This window comes from Chiloscyllium plagiosum, chromosome 13 (genome assembly GCF_004010195.1).
Source record: "Chiloscyllium plagiosum isolate BGI_BamShark_2017 chromosome 13, ASM401019v2, whole genome shotgun sequence".
In the NCBI taxonomy this organism is placed as follows: Eukaryota; Metazoa; Chordata; class Chondrichthyes; order Orectolobiformes; family Hemiscylliidae; genus Chiloscyllium; species Chiloscyllium plagiosum.
The window spans coordinates 48,986,917-49,013,765 of NC_057722.1; the positions used below are offsets into that span (position 1 = coordinate 48,986,917).

Sequence of the window (26,849 nt, forward strand, 5' to 3'; positions counted from 1 at the left end):
ATTCACTTTGGTAAGAGTAACACAAAGATGGGGTACTGGGCTAATGGTCGGGTACTTGGTAGTGTGGATGAGCAGAGGGATCTTGGTGTCCATGTACATAGATCTTTGAAAGTTGCCACCCAGGTAAATAGTGTGGTGAAGAAGGCATATGGCGTACTGGCTTTTATTGGTAGAGGAATTGAGTTCCGGAGTACTGAGGTCATGTTGCAGTTGTATAAGACTCTGGTGCGGCCGCATCTGGAGTATTGTGTGCAGTCTTGGTTGCCATACTATAGGAAGGATGTGGAGGCACTGGAACGGGTTCAGAGGAGGTTTACCAGGATGTTGCTTGGTATGGTAGAAAGATCGTATGAGGAAAGGTTGAGGCACTTGGGGTTGTTTTCATTGGAGAAAAGAAGGTTTAGGGGTGACTTGATAGAGGTGTACAAGATGATTAGGGGTTTCGATAGGGTCGACAGTGAGAATCTTTTTCCACGTATGGAGTCAGCTATTACGAGGGGGCATAGCTTTAAATTAAGGGGGGGTAGGTATAGGACAGATGTTTGGGGTAGGTTCTTTACTCAGCGAGTCACGAGTTCATGGAATGCCCTGCCAGTAGCAGTGGTGGACTCTCCCTCATTATGGGCACTTAAGCGGGCATTGGATAGGCATATGGAGGATAGTAGGCTAGTGTAGGTTAGGTGGGCTTGGATCGGCGCAACATCGAGGGCCAAAGGGCCTGTACTGCGCTGTATTCTTCTATGTTCTAAAGGAGTTGTAGGAGGATGGCCAATTAGGACTGGAACGAGGATTGTTCCACATAACTGGCATAACTGGGACCCATGCACTTACCCATAGCCACTTTAATTCATCTCACTTCTGCCAAGTCAAAGGAGAAATTTTTCAGAGAGAGAACAAAATTCAGCCAAGTGGAGCAGAGTGGCTGTGTATGGGGAGTTTTCAGGGCATCTGGATGAGGAAGCAGCCAGGAGCTCTTGAACCATCCTGGCGGTGAATGGAGGTATAGAGGAATTAGACATCCCTTAGTCTCCACCCCCTAAACTACTGCATAAATGCTGCCCTCTCTAGACTTCACTTCAGCTATGAAGGATCATCTAGACTCGAAACATTTGCTTGCTTTCTCTCCACGGATGCTGCCTCATCCGCAGTGATCTCTAACAATTTTTGTTTTCAATACAGATTCCAGCATCTGTAGTAATTTGCTCCCTATTGCTTTTATCAAGTTTATCGCAGACCTAAGAAAAACAGGTACATTTGCAAAAATGGGTGCATGACAGATGCAGTTTATTGGAGATAGGAAATGATTCACTTTGGAGTAAACATAAAAAGACAGCATACTTACTTATTTTGAATATACATAATCAAAAACAAACTCAGGAATATGTACTCAAGTCTTCAACATTGGCAAATATTAACTGGGGTACTCTGGTTTGTATGTAGGTACGAAGGAAAACAAAATGGTTATAGTAAACGTGCACACTGTTCAAAACTCAAATGATTGGCCACAAAAATATTACCTGCTTTAGGAAGGACACCAAGGCACAGAAGAGGACCACCAGAATGAGGGGCTTATTAGAGAACTGAGTTGTTCTCCTTAAATACCCAAGCAGTATTTAAAAATTGAGACTTTGATAAAATTGTACTAGTTAGGAAAAGTGATGAGTCAGATTGGTCAGGCAACAGCCACGTCAGAGCTTTAAAAATTGCAAAAGGACCAAGAAAGGAAATGCACAGAAATAATTTTCCATGCAGGGTTGAGAGTCTGAAATGCATCATCTGAAAAGAGGATGAAAACAGACTACAGAACTTTCAAAGTAATTGAATATATAAATTGACGTACAGGATAAGTAAAACATGGGGAATGGAATTAAATTGAATAGTTTATTCAAAGAATAGATGCAAACAGAAGTCAAAAATCACTTACAGCATAGGAAGCAATAATTTACACGTTCCATTGGCTTAACATCAACTTATAATAGTTGTGTCCATGTACGTGCAGGATAAAGTCCCACTGGTCAGAGAGAAAACATTTGTCAATTTGTTTAGAAAAGCTTCAATCAGATGTAATCACTCGATGAGCAATGTTGCACCTTCAAACATGACAGTAACTGTATCAAATAATTGGTAGTGCAAGTGTTCACCCAAGGTCCAGAGGTATATATATTATACAGGGTATCTCCAAAACTGCTGTGTTAAATCCTAGCATGCAAAAGCAACATACTTAAAGACAGAGCAATATCAAAAGAAATTAAGAAACATAATGAAATATGGTTTAAATGAAAAAAATTTATAAAATATTATGAGCCTAACAAGGACAGGACAAGTGATTAAGTGAAAACATCAATTTATCAATTTTAGAATTTTCAATTACTTTTGGGAATTACACTCCAGAAATGTCAAATTGTTTAATGAAAAAAAACCCTTTGTCATTATATTGCATAACATGCACAGTAACCTGACTTAGACCTGAACAATCCATTGACACGAGTGGATAGTTACAAATCCCAGTGAAACTTCAAGGCATTTCTTTGCATGCAGATTGATCAGTAAAAACTGATATTTCCCTAATGCTGACTACTGATTCCTAATTCAAACCAAACTTCCAATACAGCTAGTCTACATTAACTGAAAACACTTAGTGATTGTAAAAACACCTGACAATCAGGTAATGATGAAAGTAGCTATAATTTCATTGTTACTGTAAAGTTCAAAGTGGTTTGGAAATATGCATGAGGAGTGGATCTCTTGCAGCTAATTCACACGTATCAACAAGGATCATCACATTAAGACTGCCAGTGCAATCTTCTCCCTCCAAACACAGAGCTCCCATATTAGTGAAATATTTCAATACCATAAATTCTTACTTCTGAAAATGAGAACTTGCATTTTATACAGAGTTCTCTTTCCCAGAAAAGTGGAGGCTGGGTCACTGAATTTTTTTCAAGGATAGTTAGTAAGATTTTTGATAATCAACAAAGTCAAGCATTATGGAAAGGTACACAGCAAACTGGAGTGGAGACTGCACAAGGTCAGTCATGTTCTCAGTGAACAATCAAGTAGGCTAAGGACCAAATGCTCCTTGGTCCTACATTCCTATGGAGAAACCAGCCAAATTGCAATTAATATGAAATTCCAAGAGATCCAGGCCCCTATTAATTCCTAATGGAAGAAAATATTTGTCACATTTATTCTGAAGATAGTAAAAAGAGTGTTTGTCAGCATAATGCGACACCAATTTAAGGTGCAAGGATTAAAAGAAATTACATAAATAAGACGTCATGTTCTGTTCAAATTGGGATCTCAAGTGCAGCTTCAGAGATTCTGCAATGTGTTCCAGTCCTCAAGGAATCCCACTAAAGAAAGAGCAACAATATTACCGATGCCTCACAAGACATTGACTCCCAGCCTTGCCACTGGGAGTCCAGACTCCTGCCTGCTGACACTGCTCTAGCCTCAAAAGTGAAGGAAAGAAAGAAGTGCATAAACTCAATGCTGCCAGCCTGCAACAGCCAGGCTCCAACTGGCCTAAACACCACCTATTGTGGTGGTGCCATTCTTGGATATTGTACTGTAACAGATCACACTTAAGAATATTTTGCAAATGAGGGCCAAATGAATACTGCACTAAGATAGAGTTTTAAAATTCAAGGTTATTCCATCCAATTCATTCCTCACATGTTAACAATGTGAAACTGCACCCTGGAAACAAAACTTAACACCTTGGAAATAGATATAATTGGTCCTTACAGCTTCAATGCGGAATGCAGCTACACAATTTAGATAGAAAAAAATTACCCTGCACAAAAAGCAGGACAAATCTAACTGGTCAATTGCTGCCCCAAATTACTTGATTATCAGTAAAGTAATGGAAGATGTCATCAACAGAGCCATCAAGCAGCACTTGCTCAGCAATAACCTGCTCGCTGACAGTTTAAGTTCTGTCAAGGCCAGTCAGCTCCTGACCTTATCGAAAGGAATGTGGAGGAAAGTTAAAATCAGATCCTAATGAATGGCAAAGCAGGCTTGAAAGGTCGGGTGGCTTATTCTTGTTCCTTATTCACATGTTTGTGTAAGCCAGGTCTAAAACAAACTCAGGACGTAATTATTAAATAACAGCTGGAGCACTGGATACTGCAAAGGCAATGAGCCCCGATAACATTCCAGACGTGTGGGCGGCATGGTGGCACAGTGGTTAGCACTGCTGCCTCACAGCACCAGAGACCCGGGTTCAATTCCCGACTCAGGCGACTGACTGTGTGGAGTTTGCACATTCTCCCCATGTCGGCGTGGGTTTCCTCCGGGTGCTCCGATTTCCTCTCAGTCCAAAGGTGTGCAGGTCAGGTGAATTGGCCACGCTAAATTGCCTGTAGTGTTAAGTAAAGGGGTAAATGTACGGGAATGGGTGGGTTACGCTTCGGCGGGTTGGTGTGGACTTGTTGGGCCGAAGGGCCTGTTTCCACACTAAGTAATCTAATCTAATCTATTCACGTGTGCTCCAGAACGTGGCACTCCCCTAGCCAAGCTCTTCTAATACAGTTAGAACATTTGCATCTACCTGAATGTGGAAAATTGTCCAGGTATATCCTGTATACAAGAAGCAGGACAAATTCAACCCGGCCAATCACCGCCCAATCAATCAGTCTACTCTCCATCATCAGTAAAGTGATGGAAGGTGTTATCAACAGTGCTATCAAGCAGCACCTGCTCAGCAACAACCCACTTAGGTGACACCCAGTTTGGGTTTCACCAGAGTCACTCAGCTCCTGATCTTATCACAGCCTTGGTTCAACCATGGACAGAACAGCTGAATTCCAGAGGTGAGGTGCAAGTGACAACTCTTGACATCAAGACTGCATTTGACTGAGCTTGGCATCAAGGTGCCCTAGCAAAAGTGGAAACAATGGGCATCAGGGGACCAAACACTTCATTGGTTAGAGTCATACCTGACACAAAGGAAGGTGGTTGTGGAGGGTCAGTCATCTCAGTTCCAGGACATCTCTGCAGGAGTTCCTCAGGGTAGTGTTCTATGCCCAACAATCTTCAGCTGCTTCATCAATGACCTTCCCTGTGTCATAAGTGGGAATGTGTGCCGATGATTGCACAGTATTCAGCACCGTTCGTGACTACTCAGATTCTGAAGCAGCCCATGCTCAAATGCAACAAGATCTGGACAATATCCAAGGTTGGGCTGACAAGTAGCATTTGCACCACATAAATGCTGGACAGTGACCATCACCAACAAGAGACACTCCAACCACCACCCCTTGACATTCAATGGTATTACCATCACTGAATCCCCCACGGTTAACATCCTTGGGGTTATCTTGACCAAAAATGTAACTGGACTCACCACATAAACACAGTGGCTACAAGAACAGGTCAGAGATTAGGAATACTGCGACAAGTAAGTCACTCCTGACACCCCAAAGTCTGTCCACCACAAGGCGCAAATCAGAAATATGATGGAATATTCTCCACTTGCCTGAATGTTTGGAGCTCCAACACCACAAGAAGCTTGACACCATTCAGGACAAAGCAACCTCACTTGACTGACAGCACATCTACAAACATTCATTCCCTGCATCACTAGTCCACAGTGCTGCTACTGAGTGCTATCTACAAGATGCACTGCAGAAATTCACCAAATATCCTTAGACAGCACCTTCCAAACCCACAACCACTTCCACCTAGAAGGAAAGGGCAGCAGGTACGTAGAAACACCACCCTGACTTGGAGGTCGGTTGGTCAGTCAAAATCCTGGAATTCCCTCCCTACTGGCATTGTGGATCAACCCATCCAAGTATCTTACAGCGATTCAAGAAGGCAGCTCACCACTACCTTCAAGGGCAAAAAAGATGAGCTACCAATGCTGGCCAGCCAGCGACACCAAAATCCCACAAATGCATAAAACAAGTTAAGAATCCATATTGCAAGCAACATATAGTACATATTTTTAAAAGCCATCTGGCTGACAGAAAACCAGAATCTGAAATCAACTTGGTTAATAAGGCTTCTTGGCTTCATCTCCTTGCTATGGAGAAGAGGTAGCTCTGTACTCTGGTCTCAAATGTATAATGTGTTAGCATGGTTTGCCAACCTTAAACTTGCAAAGGCCATTATTTTAAGAAATACAAATATTCTTTTGATTATTGCTAAGGTTGCAATACACACTTCATTTTCCATCTTATTTTAAGTCAAGCTACTGCATTCTGCATTACTTAATTTTCACATTTAGCCAAGATATATATCCACCCTCATACCCCCAAACTGAGCAAGTTATCTTCTGAAAGTAAAAACCAAAGTATTGCTCTGCTCTGCTTCTCAAAGCAACTGCATTTGCTTGCCCTGCACAATATTTCCAAACCTATGCAGTAACTTCAGTCTTCCAAAGAAAAATAACTAACTATCAGTTAATACATTGAAGACCAGAATTGGTGGATTTTTGCTAGGCAAGAACACCTAGGGATAAGAAAAAAGACAGGTAAATGAATTCTATAATTACATTACAGGCCAGCCAAGAATTATTGATATTGAATTGGTAGCTGATTTTATTGGGTATAGGAGGCAAATCCCAAAAAACAAGTTTTTATTTAAATATTTTACAAGAGATTTGCAAACAGCAAGATAAACAATATAAAATAAACAAATGCAGGAAAGACAAAATGGACAAAAATTTGAAGGTGGAAGCTGAAGTTAGAAAGCCTGTCAAGAAAACAAGACATATGCTACATGAAGTTTTATCATGGATAGGATACAGCTTCGTTATTATGTTCAACTCTAGGCAGCAGACAGAAAAAAGAGATTATGAAAAGAGTACATGAATGGTCCTGAGGATGAAGGACTTACAGTTAAGCGAAGAAATCAGAAAGGCTCAAGTTGAATCACTTTACGAGCAAAGTCAAGAGGAGACTGGATAGAGGTGTTAAAAATTGCAAGCAATTTTATTAATTTCTTTCCATTTGTTCAGTTTCCAGTGGAAACATGGTAACCAAACAATGTTTAGTAACAGACAAAACAACCAGAGTCAACTTGAATTTAAACAAAGTTTTGCCGTGGCCTGGAAATGCAGTGCTTGAAAGGATGATAGAAACAGATTCAATAATTATTCTTTCAGGCTTTAGGGAAAAGAAACTAGGAATGCAAATAATTAGATTAATGTTTCACATTGGTTATCTATGCTGAATCAGTCTTTGATGGAATGTAAAAAATTTTCAAAAAAAAAGTGTTGATAAAACTGAGCAACCGCATTTAAATTTTAATTAAACTAGCTTCTCCCATTAAGAAATGGCTGTTCCACTGTCCAGAAAAAAAAACAATTTCAAAACATCTTCCAGATATCTACTTTATCCAAATAATAAAAAAAATCATCAATTAAGTCTCAAATCTAGTGACTCTCAGAAGGCTCTTTCAAAGCTTCAAAAGTGAACATTGAGATATCAAATGTCACCAACTTTCAAAGCACTACCCCATCATACACCAAATGAATGGCTAAAAAAAAAATTAACAAAATATTAAACCCCACCACTGCCCTGGTGCATTGGCTGTTCAAACACATTCTACAAGATGCTTTTAACTGACATTAAAAAAGTGTATTCTTTAGCCTAATCAATACACATTGTATTTGCACATTCTTTGCAAAACAGAGTCAAGTGTGTTCACACTAACTTTTGAGTTGTAGATAGGTAGAATAACCAGTTACTTTTGGCAAATATTAAGAATTGGTGTTTGCTCCAGATTATAAAAGATAAACATTGGGGCTAAATTAAAATTATAAATCAAATCCCAGAGTTGAGTTTGAGAATTTGAATTCACCGCAAAACTACTAGAAATGAAATGGTGTCAGTAACGGATTGTTGAAATGTCATGAAAATAGTTAACCGGCTCAGGGAACATAACCGGTCACCGTCATAACTTCTGCTTTGCCTGGAATGAAAGCCCCACATGTGTGGCCGTTCTCTTAAAAGTGGGCTCCCACAACTGCATGAAACTTAGAAAGCGACAAAAAAAAAAGTTGGAGAAATCCCAGGCCCAGGAGAAGCCTCCAACGACCACTGTTCCCCAGAGAACGGGAGGTTATGAGCCCAGGTAAAACCTAACGCGGGGCACGGTTCCGTCCACCGTTTGGTGTTTGTATTTTTTTTTGTCACATGCTAGTCAGGCGAGGGCAGCCTTATCCGCTCATTTAAAAAATACGAAAGCGACAGGGAAGAGCGGATAACACACACGGGAGCAACAATCAGAACTTGCGAAAGTGAACGGGAAAAAAAAAACTACTTTGGAGTGAGGAAACCTGCTTTTGGAGGTAGATAACCCCGTAAACTGCCAACACTTCAAGAGTGTACAGTTCTGACAAAGGATGCGTTTGAATCTTATACTTTAAAGCAGACAATCTCACTCATTACTCTGGATCCTCTTCCGGGAGGGGGGAGGTAGGCGAGAGACACACCCGAGCAGAGTTTCCATGACCGGTTACATCCCACTCCATACCGGTTTCGCCTCGCGCGAAGGTCCCGTGGAAACTTCTAGATAAGGGTGACATTCTCCCAGCACGGTCTCTAATCCCTTATATGGACACGAGAAATAAACCACTCCATACACATACACAAAAGGCGAGGCGCGGTGAGAAGGAGTTAAACGTTCGGAGCAGGAACGGTGCGGTGGAAAGATCCTTACCCGCGATCCGCCGGCTCCTGACTGATACCCGAGCCGCCGAGCACAACGGCCAGCCACAGCTAACCGAGCGACGGCGGCTTGCCCGCCTACAAAATATGCGCGCCAGCTGTCAATCAAGCTGGGGAGGCGGGGCCACGCCCCTGCCCTCTGCTCAATTCAGCACAGCACAGCACAACACAACACAACATGGGCAACAGGTTAACATACCCTCCACAGTCTTTATCTTCATAAGCAGAACCTTCTGTTCGCTTTCGCTTCTGCACAAAACTAGCTACCCAAGGAAGGAACAGCGCTGCGAAAGCTTGTGCAACTAGATCAAACTCGCAGAATGCTTCAGAGAACATCTCTGGGAAGCGCACACGAAGCAACCCCACCGCCCATGGACGAACACTTTAACTCCCTCTCCCACTTCGCCAAGGACATGTAAGTTCTGGGCCTCCTCCACCGCCAAACCCTAACCACCCAATGCCTGGAGGAAAAAGGCCTCATCTTTTGCCTTGGGACGCTCCAGCCCCACAGGATGAATGTGGATTTCGCCAGTTTCCTCATTTCCCTTCCTCACACCTTATCCAGATCTAACCTTCCAACTCGGCAGCACCCTCATGATCGGTCCTACCTGTCCATTTTCCTTCCCACTTATCTGCTCCATCCTCCTCTCTGATCTATCACCATTACCCCCACTTTCATCTACCTATCGCACTCTCAGCTACCTTCCCCCCCTCCCCCAGCCCCACCCCTTCCCATTTATTTCTCTACCCCTTTGGTTCACAAGCCTCATTCCTGATTAAGCTTATGCCTGAAATGTCGATTCTCCTGCTCCTCAGATGCTGCCTGACTTGCTATGCTTTTCCAGCATCACAATCTCAACTCTGATCCGCAGTCCTCACTTTTCCTACCAAATAAACCCCCCGTTGCACTGTAACCTGGTGTTGTGTGATTTTTAACTTTGTGCAAAACACGTTCACTCTCCAAGATCCTTTAACCTGCACACACTTTGCCCCTCATTTCGTATAATTTGGTTTCTTTGAAGTGAATCCGAAGGCTCTGGGATTTTAAGGCAGTCTTTGAATGCGGTTAAACATAAAACACATTCACCATGTGCCACTTCCTTGCATATTGAGCTGGTTTAATGCCCATTATTTTTAGGCTTAATGCAAGCTATTAACCAATTGTGAAAGTAAGTTCAAAATATTTCTTTTGTGGATCAGCAAATTTGTAATCATAGAATTTTACAGTACAAAAATAGCCCCTCTACCTATCTCCCAGATAACATTATTAAGGAAGTGAACAAATTGGTTTCACCAATATTTCAGTCTCTGTGGGTGAACCCGAAAATACAAACCAATCAACAAGTTAAAGTAAAAAGTCCATTTATGGCACAGTGGCAGAATCCACATCTCTGAGGCAAAAGTGGGTACTGCAGATCCTGGAGATTAGTCAAGATTAGGGTCAAATGCTGGAAAACCACAGCAGGTCAGGCAGCATCCGAGGTACAGGAACATCGATGTTTCGGGCAAAAGCCCTTCATCAGGAAGCCCATCTCTGAGTCAGGTGACCCAGGTTCCATTCCCACCTGCTCCAGAGGTACACTGTAAACACACCTAATCCAGAGTGTGGGACACGATTAATTAGAAAATGTATTTGAAATAAAAAGACCACTATGTCTAGCACAAACTTACAGGCAGATTATAAACAAAAAAATCACTAACGCAAACTGAACATGTTGTGCATACGACTCAATGGAAGACACCACTAAGAGACAATGACTACTCTTCAGTAACCTTTGGCTGGATTCCCCACCATGTCTTGTTTGTAGGTAGAGCTGCAAGATGCCATGGGCATCATGCCTGCCTGCACTTGCTCCTAATTCAATATGGCAGGGGAATCAGGTGAGGTACCAGGCAGTCCACCCACCTATGGGTCAATAGAGCCCTTGAGACCATCCAAAGGCTTCATTCCACCATCACTGAAGTTTGATCAGCAATTGAGGGAGGACCATGACTAGAGTCCAGCCTGGTGGAATTCACTGCTTGGGTAGGAGGGCTAGGAGGTGACCTATTGATGGACCACTTGGATCCATTTGAGGTTTCCCTGGGCTATTCTCCCACCCTGGCTTGACTAACCTATCCCCCATATTCCTTATTGGTATCTTTTAGACTGTCCCAGAACACTGACCACACATTTTCAATCTAGTATGGGCTCCTCTGTACCACTAAAAATACACTGAATTTACACTAGTCTCACTTCTCAGCACTAGGCCCATAGACTTGAATGTGTGACACAGGCAATGAATTCAAGACCCCTACCATCCTCTGGGTTAAAATAAAATCCTCTCTAAACCTGCTGCCTTTCAGTGTGCCTTCTTGGTATTCACCCTTCAACTAAGGGGAATAGCCTTTTTCAATCCGCCTTGTCTATGCCCCTCATAATCTTACACACCTCTGTCAAGAACCTTCTCACACTCTGTGCTCCAGAGAAGACAACCCAAGCATATCCAGCCTTTTCTCATAGCTAACATGCATCATCCCAGGGAACAGTATAGTGTATCTCCTCTACATCCCTTCCAGTGCAATCACATTCTTCCTATAGTGTGGTGACCAGAACTGCACTCAGTACTCCAGCTATGACCTAGCCAAAGTTATTGGTGGCATGGTGGCTCAGTGGTTCACGCTGTTGCCTCCCAGTACCACGGATCTGAGTTTGATATCAGCCTTGGGTGACTGTCTATCTGGTGTTTGTGTATTCTTCATGTGACTGCATGGGTTTCCTCTGGGTTTTCTCCCACTCTCAAAGATGTGCAGATTAAGTGGATTGTCCATGCTAAATTGTCCATAGTGTGCAAGTTAGGTGGATTAGCCATGGGAGGTGCATGTTATAGGAATGTCGTGAACCTGGGTGAGATAGTCTTCAGAGCATTGATGTGGTCTTTATGAGCCAATTAGCCTGCTTCTTCACTGTAGGGATTCTAAAATCCTGTACAGTCCCAACATAATCTCCCTGCTGCTATAATCTATAGCTTGACTGATAATGGCAAATATCCTGTATGCTTTCTTAACCACCCTATTATGAAATTACCTGTTGCCCTCTGGAATCTGTAGAAAAGCATCCTATCCTTTGCACCTTTGATATGTCTCTCTGTTTTATCCAGTCTTGAATATACCTCTAAGGTTCTCTGGGCTTGTTGTTTGTATATTTCATCCTAAAGGGAACATGTTGGACCTGCACTCTCCCCAAAACCTTTTTGAATGTCTCCCACTGTTCTGCTATAGATTTACCCTCAAGTAGCTGTTTCCCATACACTTTGGTGAGATTTTGCCTCATTTTAATAAAATCTGCCTTCCCCCAATCAAAAACCCTTTTTGCAGGCCATCTTATTCTTCTACAATTACAAACTAATATTAAAGGAATGGTTTGATTTTGCTCTTATACCTCCACTGAGTTCTCCACTCAAAACAGAAGAGCTTTAGAGACGTAATTCAGGATCTTAATGTCTTCGCTTTGAAGGTAGAACCACCACTGATAGGGCTCAGGTAATGGGAAAACACTGAAGATTAGAATTGGAGAACATAAGGTTTGAAGGATTTTAGTAGCAGAGGATATGTCAGAGATTAAAATAGTGAGGCTGAGAAAGAATTTTAACTCAAGGATAAAGATTTTAAATTGAGATGTTAAGGAGATTGATCTTTATGAGAGATTGTGTGGGTTATGGTGTACACAATAGAATTTTGGAAGAACTGAAATAGATACAGGAAGGAGAGTATGAGGCAAACCAGGGAGACAGCTGACATAGTCTGGAAGTCGAATATCTTATCAGAATGAGGGCAACTCTGCAGCACTACACTTCCTCAGTGATGCACATATGGGTTGAGTCTTAATTTACTTCAGATGTGCCATTTTCATTAAGTTTAATGGGGGGGTTTCTCTCTATGAAAACTTGTGGAATTTCTCATGCTATTGCCCTAAATCTGCCTCACTAATTATGTACCCTACCCCCTATAGCAACTCTGTCATCACTATCTGGATTTTACCACTCAAGTGGGTATCCTAGAATAGAACACCATTTCATGGCATCACGGCCATCTTAAAAAGGTAATTTCATACTCAGACAAACACTGGCAGCAAGGAGCCACTCAATATTGTTCATGATATTTTCCCCGGACTTGGCAAATAAGGAGAAATTGCTGTCCCACCTTGCAGACAGGTACCTGGAGGCCCTGGCAGGTGGGGTGCTGCAGATGCAGGGGGGAGGGGCATCCATAAGCTGCAGGACAAGCAATGGAAGCCACAGCATTTGACCCTGCGAGCCTATTCTGAGGTTGCCACTCACGTCAGTGCAGTCTCAGCTGTCAGAAGGAACAATCAGCAGTGTAGGAGGAATTAAGTGGTCTTCTCCACTCGGCCAGCATAAATGCCATCTTCTTCTCTTTGCCATCTCATATTCATTCTCTCTGCTACTTCACTCATGCATGACCCTCTCACTATTGCATGGAATATTGTCTCTCACTTGTTCTCCCAATGTCCTCATACTACTAACTCTGCATGGACTCTGGACCTCCTGTTCACTCACTTGGGAGACCTCAACACCAGCAGTAACAGCGGTATCACTCATGTTATGAAGAAACAAGCCAGACAAATCACTTTGTGTTCAGTAAAATTATGGAGTATGTTTTATTGGAAATCAATTCAAGTGAAGTATACAAGTTATTAAAAAGGTCAAATGCATCCAAATCACATAATGTATATACTCATGCATGAGAATAAAATAGAGTAGGATAGAATATACAAGAATATCTTTTATTGTCATGTGTACTCAAGCACAGAAGTATAGTGAAAAGTTTCATAATGTTGCCTCTTATGACGCCATCTTAGGTACAAGTACCTAGGTACAAATCTTAGATACAAAAGAGGAATTTAAAAAAAGTTGCATTACTTTACAGTGTTTAAAGAATAAGTTGGAAATAAGACTTAATTAAAGGATTGACGTGACAGTCAGATAAAAAAAATCTTTTTCAAATAAACATTACATTGCAGTAGCTGAGCACAGGGGTCTCCAGAACTGGTCTGATCACCCATGCCAAGCCCCAGTCCAACAATCGTCCCCCACTCCAAGCCTCCATCCACTCCGCACCAGCTCACAGCTGCTTCAAGGTAAGTTGTCTCCAGGATTGCTTCCCCTCGCCAGCCTCTGCCCAGGACTTGTAGGAGAGTTGAATTTAAAATATTGAATGTCCATAAGTAAAAGCATTATAACTTAATTTGGTGATCATGAGTAGAATGGTGTTGTGATTTCTGTAAACTATTTGTTCTACTGGTGATAGTCTCTTTTAAATTGCAGACAGTCCTAGTTGAGAATGGATGCTAGGGTGCATAGTCATAGAGATGTACAGCACGGAAACAGACCCTTCGGTCCAACTCATCAGTTATCCCAACCTTGTCTAATCCTATTTATCAGTAGTTGGCCCATATTCCTCTCAATGCTTCCTATTTACATACCCATCCAGATGCCTTTTAAATGTTGTAATTGTCCCAGCCTCCGCCACTACCTCTGGCAGCTCATTCCATACATGCACCAACTCTGTGTGAAAAAGTTGCCCTTAGGCCCCTTATATATCTTTCCCCTGTCATCCTAAACCTATACCCTCTAGTTCTGGACTCCCACACCATAGGGAAAAGACTTTGTCTATTTAATTTCCTTTTATTTTTAAATTCAGTTTTTGTGAGGTATTCCAACTTGCAAGATATATATGATCTGAGTTTGACAAAAACTGATGAAAGGGAACTGCTTCTGTTCCATCCTGCAGGTCTTCTTGATATTATTCACTTCTGTCATCAACACTTTTGCACATAATCATAGATTTTCACAGAGAGGAGTTTCAGCCATGTTATGACATACAATGGAGACAGCCTATGTTAATCAACAAACTTCCGTCTCCCATTGTCAAAGCTATCAATATGCCATTAAAACAGTCTTCAACACTCTTTCGCATATTGGGTTTGGAAGGTCTCCTTCTTCTCTGGCAGCTTTTGCAGGGAAAATGATTCTTGTTTACTGGCTTTAGGATTTCTAGATATTTCAAGCAATAGAAAATATGAAATTGTAAAGGTGAAATTGTATCCATACATAATTACTATTAATCTGTGTCAGAGGTTTTAGATTTTTGCATTCTCAGGTAAGTTGGATGACCTCTGCAGCTATTTTAAAACAGTATGGGCATATTAAAACAATACAGAGAAAACATAGCAAATTTAAATTTGTTTTCTTTCAAACAAAATGTCCAGGTAAATCAGTTGATGGAACTAAAGATTAAAGTTCAGATACTGCAATTTCATAACAGTTTCTGATTATTCCTGCACATGGATAGCAGTGAGTAGAGGGGTGCGTATGTTAAGTTATTGTATTTTACATTAGGATTAAGTCTTGGCACAACATCATGGGCCTAAGGGCCTGTTCTATGCTGTACTTTTCTATTTTTTATGTTCTAACTGAACTAGCATTGTAAATAAAACAAGTGTAAAACTACTAGTGTTGAAATACAGATGTTTAGAACTATGATAAGTATTTTAGAAAGAAGCGAAAGATAGAATTACAAAATAAACTTTTTAAGGATCAAAGGACCATTTTCCTTTTCTAAAACTAATTGGTTGCAGTAACACAACTACTAACACTTTAATCTGATAAAGGAGGATTTTACAACAAAGTGTGGCAGTAAGGCCAATAAAGAGGTATTCCTGATGAAGAGCTTATGTTTGAAACGTCGACTGTCCTGCTACTGAGATGTTACCTAACCGGCTGTGCTTTTCCAGCCTCACACTTTCTGAGTTGAAAGTGTGGTGATGGAAAAGCACAGCAGGTCAGGCAGCATCCGAGGAGCAAGAGAATCGACATTTCAGGCATAAGCCCTTCTCCTACTCCTCGCCTACTGCCTGACCTGCTGTGCTTTTCCAGCATCACACTCTCGACACTGATCTCCAGCATCTGCAGTCCTCCTAAAGAGGTATTAGCTCAGGTGACCAAAAGCTTGGTCTAGGAGATAACCATTAAGGAATGCCAAGCTGAAAAACAGTGAGGTGAAGAGAAGGAGAGGTAAAAGAAGGCAATCCAGAATTTTGAGCCTACAAATCTGAAGGTGTAGTCATCAATGCTGGAGCGATTAAAATGGCCAGAATTAGATGAACAGAGATAGCTTGGATGGTTGTAAGACTGGCGGTTACAGTGAGATTGAGTGATAGGAGTTTTGAAAAAAAATGGGGATTTTAAAGTCACAAAATATTTTGGCCAAGAATTAATGTAGGTCAGCAACTGCAGGGTGATAGGTGCACAAGATGTAATGCGAGTTAAGATATTGTCAGTAGAGGTTTGAATGACTTCAGTTTTGTTGAGTGTAGAATGTGAGAGATCAGCCAGGCGTATTTTGGAATATCACATCTAGAGGTATCAAAAGCGTGAATGAACGTTTCAGTGGCAGATAAGACAGGGACACATTTGGGCACCATTAACTGCATCTTAGTGATGGCTTGAATAACAACATTCATTTAACAACATTAGAGGAATCTAGCAAGGTCTAGAGCTGGGTATCAGGAACCAATTGAGAGCAGTTCCATCTAGCTTGACAACAGTGAGAGGCATTGGAGGAGGATGTTGTTTTCTGACATGTCAAAGGCTACAGCAAAGTTAAAGAATGAGAGAAGATAGATGGTCTTTGTCGCATTCACATAGGACCCCATTAAGATTTTAATAAACTCTGGTTTGCTACAGAAGTGGAAACTTGATTTAAGAGATTCAAACATGGACTTCCAAGGAGGGCGGACATGGATTTTCATTATTCACTTGTGGAATAATGCATTGCTGGCTGGGCCAGAATTTAGTCATGGCCCATAGCTGCCCTTGAGAAGACGATGGTGAGCTGTCTTCTTAAACCGTTGCAATCCATGTGCTGTAGGAAGACCCACGATGCCCTTAAGGAGGGATTTGTAGGATTTTGACACAGCAACAGTGAAAGAATGTATCCTGACTTCCTTCACTACCATTGGATACAAACCCTGGAATTCCCACCCTAAGGGCATTGTGAATCAATATACAGCATGTGGGCTGCAGAGGTTTAAAAAGGCAGTTCACCACCACCTTGTCAAGAGCAACTTGGGACAGGAAATAAAAAAATGCTGGCCAGCCAGCAATAATCACATCCCATCGGTGAAAAAAAAAATTTCATAGTCAGGATGATGAGAAGAACTTCCAAGTAGTGTGTTCCTATGTATTTGCTGCCCTTTCCTTCTGGGTGGAAATGGTTGTGGATTTCGGAGGTTCTGTCTTGGGATCTTTGGTGAATTTCAGCAGTGCCTATCAAGTGGGCTGCTTCGTCCTGGGTGGTGTCAAGCTTCTTGAGTGCTGTTGGACCTACACTTATCCAGGCAAGTAGGGAACATTCCATCACACTCCTGGCTTGTGCCTTGTAAATGGTGGATGCACTTTGGGGAGTCTGGAATACACTGATCTTGTAGGCATTGTATTTACATGGGAGGCAACAGCACGTTTAAGGACTTTGAAAATGAAAGAAAGATTGAAGGTAGGGCAGAAGCCCGGAGGGACAGAGAAGAAAATTAGTGCTGGCCTCTCCTTTAGTCTTCATGGCAGTGAATATGGTGAATACTAAGTATATGGAGTTGTTTTAAGTAATGCTATGTAGCTCCAAAGAGGAAACTCCAAAGCAGCATAAATATTTAAACAGCAGCACTCTTGAGACATATCAAATTGATGCCTCATGGGATATGCAGTACATGTTTGTTTTTAAAGATAATGGCCTAGAATCTTTACAGCACAAGTCTTTGATGAATTATTAAATAATATATACATGCAATGATCTGCATGTTGATAATTTTCATTTGCGCATAAAGGCCTGGACGTCTGTGGATGTGTTTTTGGCACATTATTAAGTGATAGCAGTAGCACAGATGACCATGCAAACATTAAACTAATTGTTATCCTGGTTTTATTGGTGAGTAATTGCTATTACATAACTAGACTGGAGAAGCAGGAATTTTCCTTCTTAGAGTAGACCAGTGATCCTGACGCCGGTGGTGGGCAAGTGGTTGGAGGGAATACTGAGGGACAGGATGTACATGTATTTGGAAATTCCTGAAGAAAGGCTTATGCCCGAAACGTCGATTCTCCTGATTCCTGGATGCTGCCTGACCTGCTGTACTTTTCCAGCAACACATTTTCAGCTCTGATCTCCAGCATCTGCAGACCTCACTTTCTCCTCATGTATTTGGAAAGGCAAGGACTGATTAGGGATAGTCAACATGGCTTTGTGAGTGGGACATCATGTCTCACAAACTTGATTGAGTTTTTTGAAGAAGTAACAAAGAGGATTGATGAGGTCAGAACAGTAGATGTGATCTATATGGACTTCAGCAAGGCATTTGACAAGGGTTGCCATGGGAGACTGGTTAGCAAGGTTAATTCTCATGGAATACAGGGAGAGATAGCCATTTGGATACAAAACTGGCTCAAGGGTAGAACACAGAGGGTGGTGGTTGAGGGTTGTTTTTCAGACTGGAGGCCTGTGACCAGTGGAGTGCCACAAGGATCGGTGCTGGGTCCTCTACTTTTTGTCATTTACATATATGATTTGGATGCGAGCATAAGAGGTACAGTTGGTAATTTTGCAGATGACACCAAAATTGGAGGTGTAGTGGACAGTGAAGAAGGTTACCTCAGATTACAACGGGATCTTGATCAGATGGACCAATGGGCTGTGAAGTGGCAGATGGAGTTTAATTCAGATAAATGTGAGGTGCTGCATTTTGGGAAAGCAAATATTAGCAGGACTTATATACTTAATGGTAAGTACCTAGGAGTGTTGTTGAACAAAGAGACCTTGGAGCGCAGGTTCATAGCTCCTTGAAAGTGGAGTCGCAGGTAGATAGGATAGTGAAGAAGGCGTTTGGTATACTTTCTTTTATTGGTCCATGTATTGAGTACAGGAGTTGGGAGGTCATGTTGCGGCTGTACAGGACATTGGTTAGGCCACTGTTGGAATATTGAAAGCAATTCTGGTCTCCTTCGTATTGGAAAGTGTTCAGAAAAGATTTAGAAGGATGTTGCCAGGGTTGGAGGATTTGAGCTATGGGGAGAGGCTGAACAGGCTGGGGCTGTTCTCCCTGGAGCGTTGGAGGCTGCGGGGTGACCTTAGAGAGGTTTACAAAATTTTGAGGGGCATGGATGGGATAAATAGACAAAGTCTTTTCCCTGGGTTCGGGGAGTCCAGAACTAGAGGTTTAGGGTGAGAGGGGATATATATAAAAGGGACCTAAGGGGCAAATTTTTCACGTTTATGGAATGAACTGCCAGAGGAAGTGGTGGAGGCTGGTACAATTGCAACATTTGAAAGGCATTTGGATGGGTATATGAATAGGAAGGGTTTGGAGGGATATGGGCCAGGTGCTGGCAGGTGGGACTAGATTGGGTTGGGATATCCGGTCGGCATGGACGGGGTTGGACCAAAGGGTCTGTTTCCATGCTGTAGCTCTCTATAACTCTATGACTATAAGGTTAAAGGAAGATTTGAAAAAAATATTTAAAATTATGAAGAATTTAGAAAGAATAATTGAAGAGTGGGACGGCAAAATTTCAGTTTCAGCACTATGGTTGTTGAATATTATGAAAATTGCTACTAAGGCAACTGCTAACCATGTTCAGCATTGCCCATGTGAGCTTATACTAGACCTACATCAAGAAGGTAGACAGTGAAATCAGATTCTAATACTCATTTGAAATCCAACCTGCCATTTTGAACCTTGTCAGTCCAGGTCCCACCTTCTGTTAAACATGCATCAGCAGCATGAGGGACCCTTTGCTAATACTTTTTAAAAAGGCATTACTACCTAATGTGTAGATTTTTTTTGTCAAATTTGTGCAAGTACTGGATTATGGGAGGAATTATGAGAAGTTCGTTAAGTCCTCAGGAGATGTTGGACATTAGGAAAGCATTGTGTGCTTCTGATTGATATAATCCACTAGCTGTTAGTTATGGGACAACAGTTGTGCTATCCACTCAGTGGTATCAGAGAGCAGCAGGACCGCGGCAACAAATAAGACAAGCCATGGATGAGGGAGCTCAGCAAGAGGTCATGGTAACATGGGATCTTCAGGGAGCAGTTTTCTTAGCTCCATGTAAGCCGTAACAGTGTCTGCAGAGGCCACGCTTTCCCAAAGAGGTGGATAAAGAATTCTGCAGTGTCTTGGAAAAAATCTTTGGCCATAGATTGGGCTGAGAATGGTACTTCCAGTGGCTGCTAAAGTGATACTGACCATGATTTTGTTTCTGCCAGTGGATCCTTCCAGTCTGAACAGATAAAGTAGCAAAGGTGTTGCAGCCCACTATTTGTCACTACACCCAGGACATTACAGATGTTTTGTATGCCAGGAAAAGTGTCTTCATTGTTATCTCTCTAAACAGAGGAGTCAAGATAGTGAATGAAAACTTTCGTTAAAATAGCAGGCTTTCCCATGGTGCAGAGAGTCAACAACTGCAAGCTTGTAAGGCTTTGGATGTTGCAACTCAATGGACAAATGCACTGGAACTAGAAAGGTACAATTTACTCAAGGTGCTTTCCCATGGTGCAGAGAGTCAACAAATGCAAGCCTGTAATGTTTTGGATGTTGCAACTTAATGGACAGATGCACTGGAACTACAAAGGTACAATTTACTCAAGTTGGTTTGTAACCACATCCAGAATATTATACTGGTCTATGCAACTATTACTGGTAGTGTTTCAAATGGCTTTATGATCATGTGTCCATTGGAAATTACAGCAATTTTTCAGCTAATATGTGACTAATGAGTAGCTGTTTGATGAAAAAGAATGTCTGTTCTACACCTGACTGGTGATTCCATCACAAACCTATCACACGTGGAACACCTATACAGTCAGAGCCATGCTTCCACCGTGTATATCATTGAACAGACGATCATAGTAGGTGAAGTAATGGATCCAGTGTCTTTGCCACTTGGAAGCAGCCCTCTAGGACTTGCTGGAGCAAATGTCCATGAACTGACAAACAGAAGACTACAACTCTTGCTGCAAAGCACTCAGCAACCACCACAGGAGGATCAGCAAGAGGAAGACATGTAAAGGGAGGATGCTAACAGATCCATGATGGAACTGGTTTTCTGTAAGGGTGTCATCAGGCTAAATTCCCCAAATGTAATACTAGATGTCTATTGTTCAGTATATCCCCATCTCAGTATGCCTCTAGAGCAGATCATCATAGCATCCTCTTGACTATAATCTTGAAACAAAATATATCAGATTCTCTGGGGTCACATAACTGCTCAGTGGTTAACACTGTTGCCTCACAATGCCAGGTACTCATGTTTGATTCCAGCCTTGGGTGACTGTGTGGAGTTTGTATATTCTCCCCATGTCTAAGTGGGTTTCCTCCCATAGTCCAAAGATGTGCAGGTTAGATGGATTGGCCATGCTAAGTTGCCCCTTGGTGTCTGGGGGAGATGGGATGCTCTTCAGAGAGTTGATGCAGACTCTATGGGCCAAATGGCCTCTATCTGCACCGGAAGGATTCTATCACAAAACAACAAACATAACCTCTAATTTTTTTTGAAGTGAGTAATTGACCTTATTAAGTGTGAACGCCTCTACAATTCTTGTTGCCTAGCTGCATTGCAAAGTAACTTCAAGTGGCTAACTTGTGCTAAGCATTTGCCAGAACCTTCAAACAGCTGCACAGTTGGACAACATAGAAGGGGATTGAAACTAACTTCGGTACTCATTTTATAGAACATCCAATACTTCATACATTGCTGAATAAATCAATCTTGAGCATTCCTTTAGTACGTGTCTGAAAGCTCCCTTTGACTTTTAGTTTCCCTACTATAATGGCTACAGCATGGAAGTTACAGCCAGCTAAAAGAGAAGAATTGGTTTAGGCATCATGGAATCTCGTCCCAATAATGGAGAGGAACACAGATTTTGAGACTTACATGAGAGTAAACAAGACCCTTTGGATGTTGATATTACAGCCATGATGCAAAATTTAAACTACAAAGTACTAACTATGGTATTAAGCAAAGACTTTATGACCTCACTGATCTCATGACCTTCCATGGCAGCATTCAGACGTTGGGTGGCTTCTTCTTGTCCTGCAATTGAATTAAGACATCAACCAGCAGTGAGGACAACTCACATCCAGAGTTTAATATGGCAAGTGTGAGGTCATGCATTTTGGTAAAATTAATCAAATTGTTTACATGGAGAGGGACTCCAAAAATGCAGCACAGGGGGATTTGGGTGTTCTTGTCCATAAAACACAAAAGTTATTATGCATGTGCAGTAAGTAATTAAGATAGCAAATAGGATTGTGGCCTTTAATGCTAGAAGTTTGGAACTTAAATGTAGGGAACTCTTGTTACAAATATACAGGATGTTAGTAAGGTTGCACCAGAGTACTGTGTATCGTCTTGGTCCTAATATTTCAAAAAGGATGTACTGGCATTGTATGCAATTCAAAAAAAAGTTTCACTGGGCTGAATCATGGGATGAAGGGGTTGACCTATTAAAATTGGCTAAGCAGGTTAAGTCTTCATTCTTTACAGTTTAGAAGAATACAGGGTGATTCTTTTGAAACCTATGACATTCTAAGAGGACTCATCAGGTTAGATGCTGAAGAGATATTTCTACTTGCGTGGGGGAATCTTGAACTAATCACAGAATAGGAAGACATTTATTTAAAGCTGAGATGCAAAAGAATTTATTTTCTATCAGGGTAGTGAATGCATAAAACTTTCTATCCCAGAGAGTTGTGCAAGCTAGATCACTGAAAGTATTTAAAGGAGAGGTAGATAGACATTTAATATATTGGGAAATTGAGGACCATGTTCTTATTAAAAGTTGGGACAGACTTGATGAGCCTACTCTTGTTCCTATTCCTTATATTCTTATGTTTTTATGTTATGAGATGTGCATTACAGTTAGTTCCATAACATTTCTCAAGGAATTTCTTTCCAATATTTTGCATTGGAAGGCCTGAATTCCAAGCACAACATAAAGCCTTGTCAAGTTGGAGATAGACTCTTCCATTCTCCATGACAACCAGATTGAATAACCAATTTTTAAAAAGCAGTAATACTTGGAAATGATCATTCTGGTTGTACTCCAGCTCCATTTAGAAGTATATGACTCAGTCTAGTAAGCCTCATTCAAAAGTATGTTGCTGGAAAAGCACAGCAGGTCAGGCAGCATCCGAGGAGCAGGCGAATCGACATTTTGGCCATAAGCCTTTCCTGATGAAGGGCTTATGCCCGAAACGTCAATTTTCCTGCTCTTCAGACGCTGCCTGACCTACTGTGCTTTTCCAGAAACATACTCTTGACTCTTATTTCCAGCATCCTCAGTCTTCACTTTCTCCTAGTATGTCTCATTCACCAGTTTTACTGTTTTTATTTCCCTTCTGGTAATGACAATGAGGTAAACAAATGTACCAAACAATTTGATGTGAATGACCATCTCCACTTTTTCAGTATTCCATACCAAACAGGTTCTGGTCTGAGTCCTCTGCAGCAGACTTACAGCAGACTATCTCCTGTAAACTGGCACTCACACTGTACTTTCATTCTGACCCTGCTATGGATGACTCATGGCCATTGATTTGTCAGACATAGATTCTGTAGTACCCTCTAAAAGTACATGCAGTGTCAGTTCTAAGTCATTGACTGCAAATGTTAGATCAAGTAATGATCAAGTTGATCTTAAATGGCTCCATGTATGGAGTATGGCTTTACATAATGCTGGCTAGTTTTAAGAGATGTTAGTCTTGGATGAACTTGGAACCCCTGTTTGGTATCTACCACTCCTGTTGAAACAAAGTTCCTGGCTTTGCTTCTCCTATTCCTGGACCCTTTTGCTTTTCTCCCCTCACCTCATTCCCTCATAACATTTCTTCTTCTACTAACCGTACATTGTTGGTCTTTAATTGATAAATATATATTTTCAAATATTTTCAATATGACCAGTAGACTTTTGGGTATTGTACACTAAAATGATATATGATATATGTTGCCTAAATAATACTTCTAATTTGTATGACGATGTTACATTTTGATCTAGAATTCTATAATTCCATTATTGATAAGTAACATTGTTATGAGTTGATAAATGTAAAAGAACAATGACTGGAATTTCAGTCTATTGCAATCATATAATTAGAATTTGTTCATGATATGCAATTTATAAATGAAAATTTAATCATTTATCTATCTCTCAGGCACATCATGAATGAGCTCATTGAAACAGAACGGGTTTATGTGGAAGAGCTTTTGAGCATAATTGAGGTAGGGAAAACGTTTAATTCAAGATTCCGAAAAATGAGTGCATTTATATTTGAGGAGTTTTGTTTATCTCGTTGTTTCATTTGGAAAGGATATATATAGGTTGGATGTGTAAAGGACATATTGAAATGCAGCCTGTTGCAGAAGAAGAAATTAATTTTGACTACAGTAGTTTTCACTATCAGTGGTGACATGAAAATGGGACCTTTATTAGTATTGAAAATTTCTTGATTGTGCAGCCCTCAGGCACCTTTAAATGCACAGGAGATTATGTGCTCCACATATCCATTTTTTGAAAGAAGAGAAGATGCCGCAAGTGTCCATACAAACATGTCAAAAAGTGACATTTGGGTCCACTTAATCGTGGGGAAAGCCATGAGTCTGTCTACCTGTAGCAGGAAACCAACCCCCGCCCCACTGTGAGAAAATAGACTGGGAGCCAATTGACATCAATTATGCCTAAGCCCATTATAATTTATTGATGGTTTAGGACTAAATGGATGTTGTACAGACTTTCTGCGTCTCCATAAAGGTACCCAACACACCCTACGTGGTTTTATAGTGACCTACTGAGGGTGGGGTGAGAGTATGAGAGGGTCTCTCATTGTCTGACGAATAGTCAATCCAAATGAGAAAGGAAAGGGTGCCACTGAGAGCCAACCCATGCCCTTACCTCCAAGCACCCTGCTGCCTCTATTATTATGACATCTTCTCTGTGACCCCCATCCCGCCCTCACTCACCTGTGCCCAGTGATCCAGCAACAATCCTAGTAAAGTCCTTGAAGATTACTGGCAACAGTTCTCACTGCCAGCGGAGCTGCTGCATAAAGAGCTGCTGGTCCCTGATTAACTGGAAGATCTTGGCAAGTGGGATTTCTGTGTGTGGCAGATTTCTACACATAATTCCAGTGAAGGCATTATGCTGGCTGTTCAGGGGCTAACAAACACGAAGATCATAGAAAGTGTAACAGTCCACTTTTAAACCATAAATCATTGCTATCAGCTTATTTGTCAGCCTTATTCACAGTTGGAAGGAGAAGATAGCAGCCTTGGTGGAGCACCGAACAGGATTTACAAGCAAACCACAGACTAATGCAGCATTCCATGGCCAATTAGTAAAAAATTAATGGACATATAGCTGGTATAAATGATGTGATTGTTGAACTCTGCAAGAAATATTAATCATAGAGTATCAGAAAGATCTTCACCCATTTCATTATAATTCATCACCAAATAATTAGCTGGAGGAAGGAGGAGGAGTTATACAGAGGATAACACTATCCTCAGGACCAGGAGGTCAGATCTCAGAGATCTTGTCAAATTGCTCTGGTGATTTAGGTGACACGAGCAAAGTATTTTGATGGTTGTAAATCTGAAATATAAATATGAGAGTACTCAGCAGCGTCAACATTTAAGGTTAATAATCTTGCATTTGGTGTAATAGAGTCATAGAGTCATACAGCAGGGAAGCAGACCCTTTGGCCAACTCATCCGTGCTGACAAGGCATCCCAATCTGACCTAGTCACACTTAGAGTCATAGAGATGTACAGCATGGAAACAGACTCTTCAGTTCAACTCGTCCATGCCGACCAGATATCCCAACCCAATCTAGTCCCGCTTGCCAGCACCTGGCTCATATCCCTTTAAAGCCTTCAACCAACTTAAGTGCCTTCCCCATAGGTTCACTAGAAGATCTCTCCTCAAGCAGATCTTGTCCAGGATTTATGTTCACCACCTGAGAAATTGTGGATTTACTCTGATGCTTTTCTTGTCAACAACTGCCACTACTTCGTTGAACCTTTGGATAATGATTAAGTGTACTTGAACATAAAGAGTCAACATGCAATACTTCCTGCCATGGTTCCAGGAATCTGGGGTCACTTTAAATTATTGAATGTTTTAAATAGCACAGAAACAATTCTCACTGCCCCGAGTGGTGTAACAATTAAGTTCCTTCCTTGCTAAGGTCAGCAGATCTTTCAATTCCTGACTGAGTCAGCAATGTAATTCAGTAATGATCGAAAGTCCTATATGTTACCAGAGCTAAAAGCACAATAGGGATTTTCAGGGGGATTGAGTTGTATGTAAATCTAAAGCCAAGGATCAAGGTAGCTGCAGGTTCCAATGTGTCTGACCTTGAGCAGGTGGCTTTTATCTTCAGTTTCCATTCAGTATTAATATGCTATTTAGGTCAACAAGAGAGAATTTAGATGATTTAGTCTTCAGTTTCCAGTGAATCATCAATGTGGAAATTGAAACTATAATCTATTTAACTATTTTTCATATATATGAATATTGAATTGTGATTCAATCTAGGCCATTAAAAAGTCAATATGATATTTATGGGCAGAACTTTACCAGCTTCATGGTGGCCCAAATTAAGGGCTGGGAGTAGATGAAGGCGGAGTGTTAAAATGGTAAAGGCCTGTGTTGAGTCAGGTCTCTGATACTGTGCCACCACTGACAGTTTTATGAGATGAGTGATGGCTGGTTTACTGGCTGACACAACACTGATGACCAAGTAATTAAGATTGTTAAAAAAACAAAAGTCTGATATTCATAGAATCCCTGTAGCGTGGAAGGAGACCATTCAGCCCATTGAGTTTGCACTGACATTCCAAAGAGCATCCCACCCTCCTATCCTATCCCCGTAACCCCCATATTTGTCATTGCTAATCCACCTAGCCTACATATCCCTACACATTATAGACAATTTAGCATGATCATTCTATCTAATCTGTGCATCTTTGGACTATGAGAGAAAACCAGAACATCCAGCAGAAACCCACAGAGACAGAGGAAGAGACACAGACAGTTGCCCAAGGTTGGAA

At 41.3% G+C, this 26,849-nt stretch overlaps 2 protein-coding genes across 12 annotated transcripts in view; one reads left to right on the forward strand and one right to left on the reverse strand.

Annotated features, from left to right (window-relative positions):
* Nucleotides 1-8,775, reverse strand: part of b3gnt5a (UDP-GlcNAc:betaGal beta-1,3-N-acetylglucosaminyltransferase 5a) — a 24,609-nt gene extending 15,834 nt beyond the window's left edge. The window contains exons 1-2 of one of the 5 annotated variants that reach the window (XM_043702337.1): nt 8,674-8,727; nt 1,925-2,011 (exon numbers count right to left, since the gene is read on the reverse strand). The gene's annotated coding sequence lies outside the window, so the exon portion shown is untranslated. The other 4 variants (XM_043702336.1, XM_043702339.1, XM_043702340.1 and 1 more) reach the window with 4 other exon arrangements.
* The window catches only part of mcf2l2 (MCF.2 cell line derived transforming sequence-like 2), a 396,698-nt gene that overhangs the window by 242,879 nt on the left and 126,970 nt on the right, over nt 1-26,849 (forward strand). For all 7 annotated transcript variants that reach the window (XM_043702332.1, XM_043702335.1, XM_043702330.1 and 4 more), the window contains exon 16: nt 23,954-24,020. In XM_043702332.1, coding sequence (XP_043558267.1) covers nt 23,954-24,020 — 67 coding nt within the window. The remainder of the gene's footprint in view (nt 1-23,953; nt 24,021-26,849) is intronic.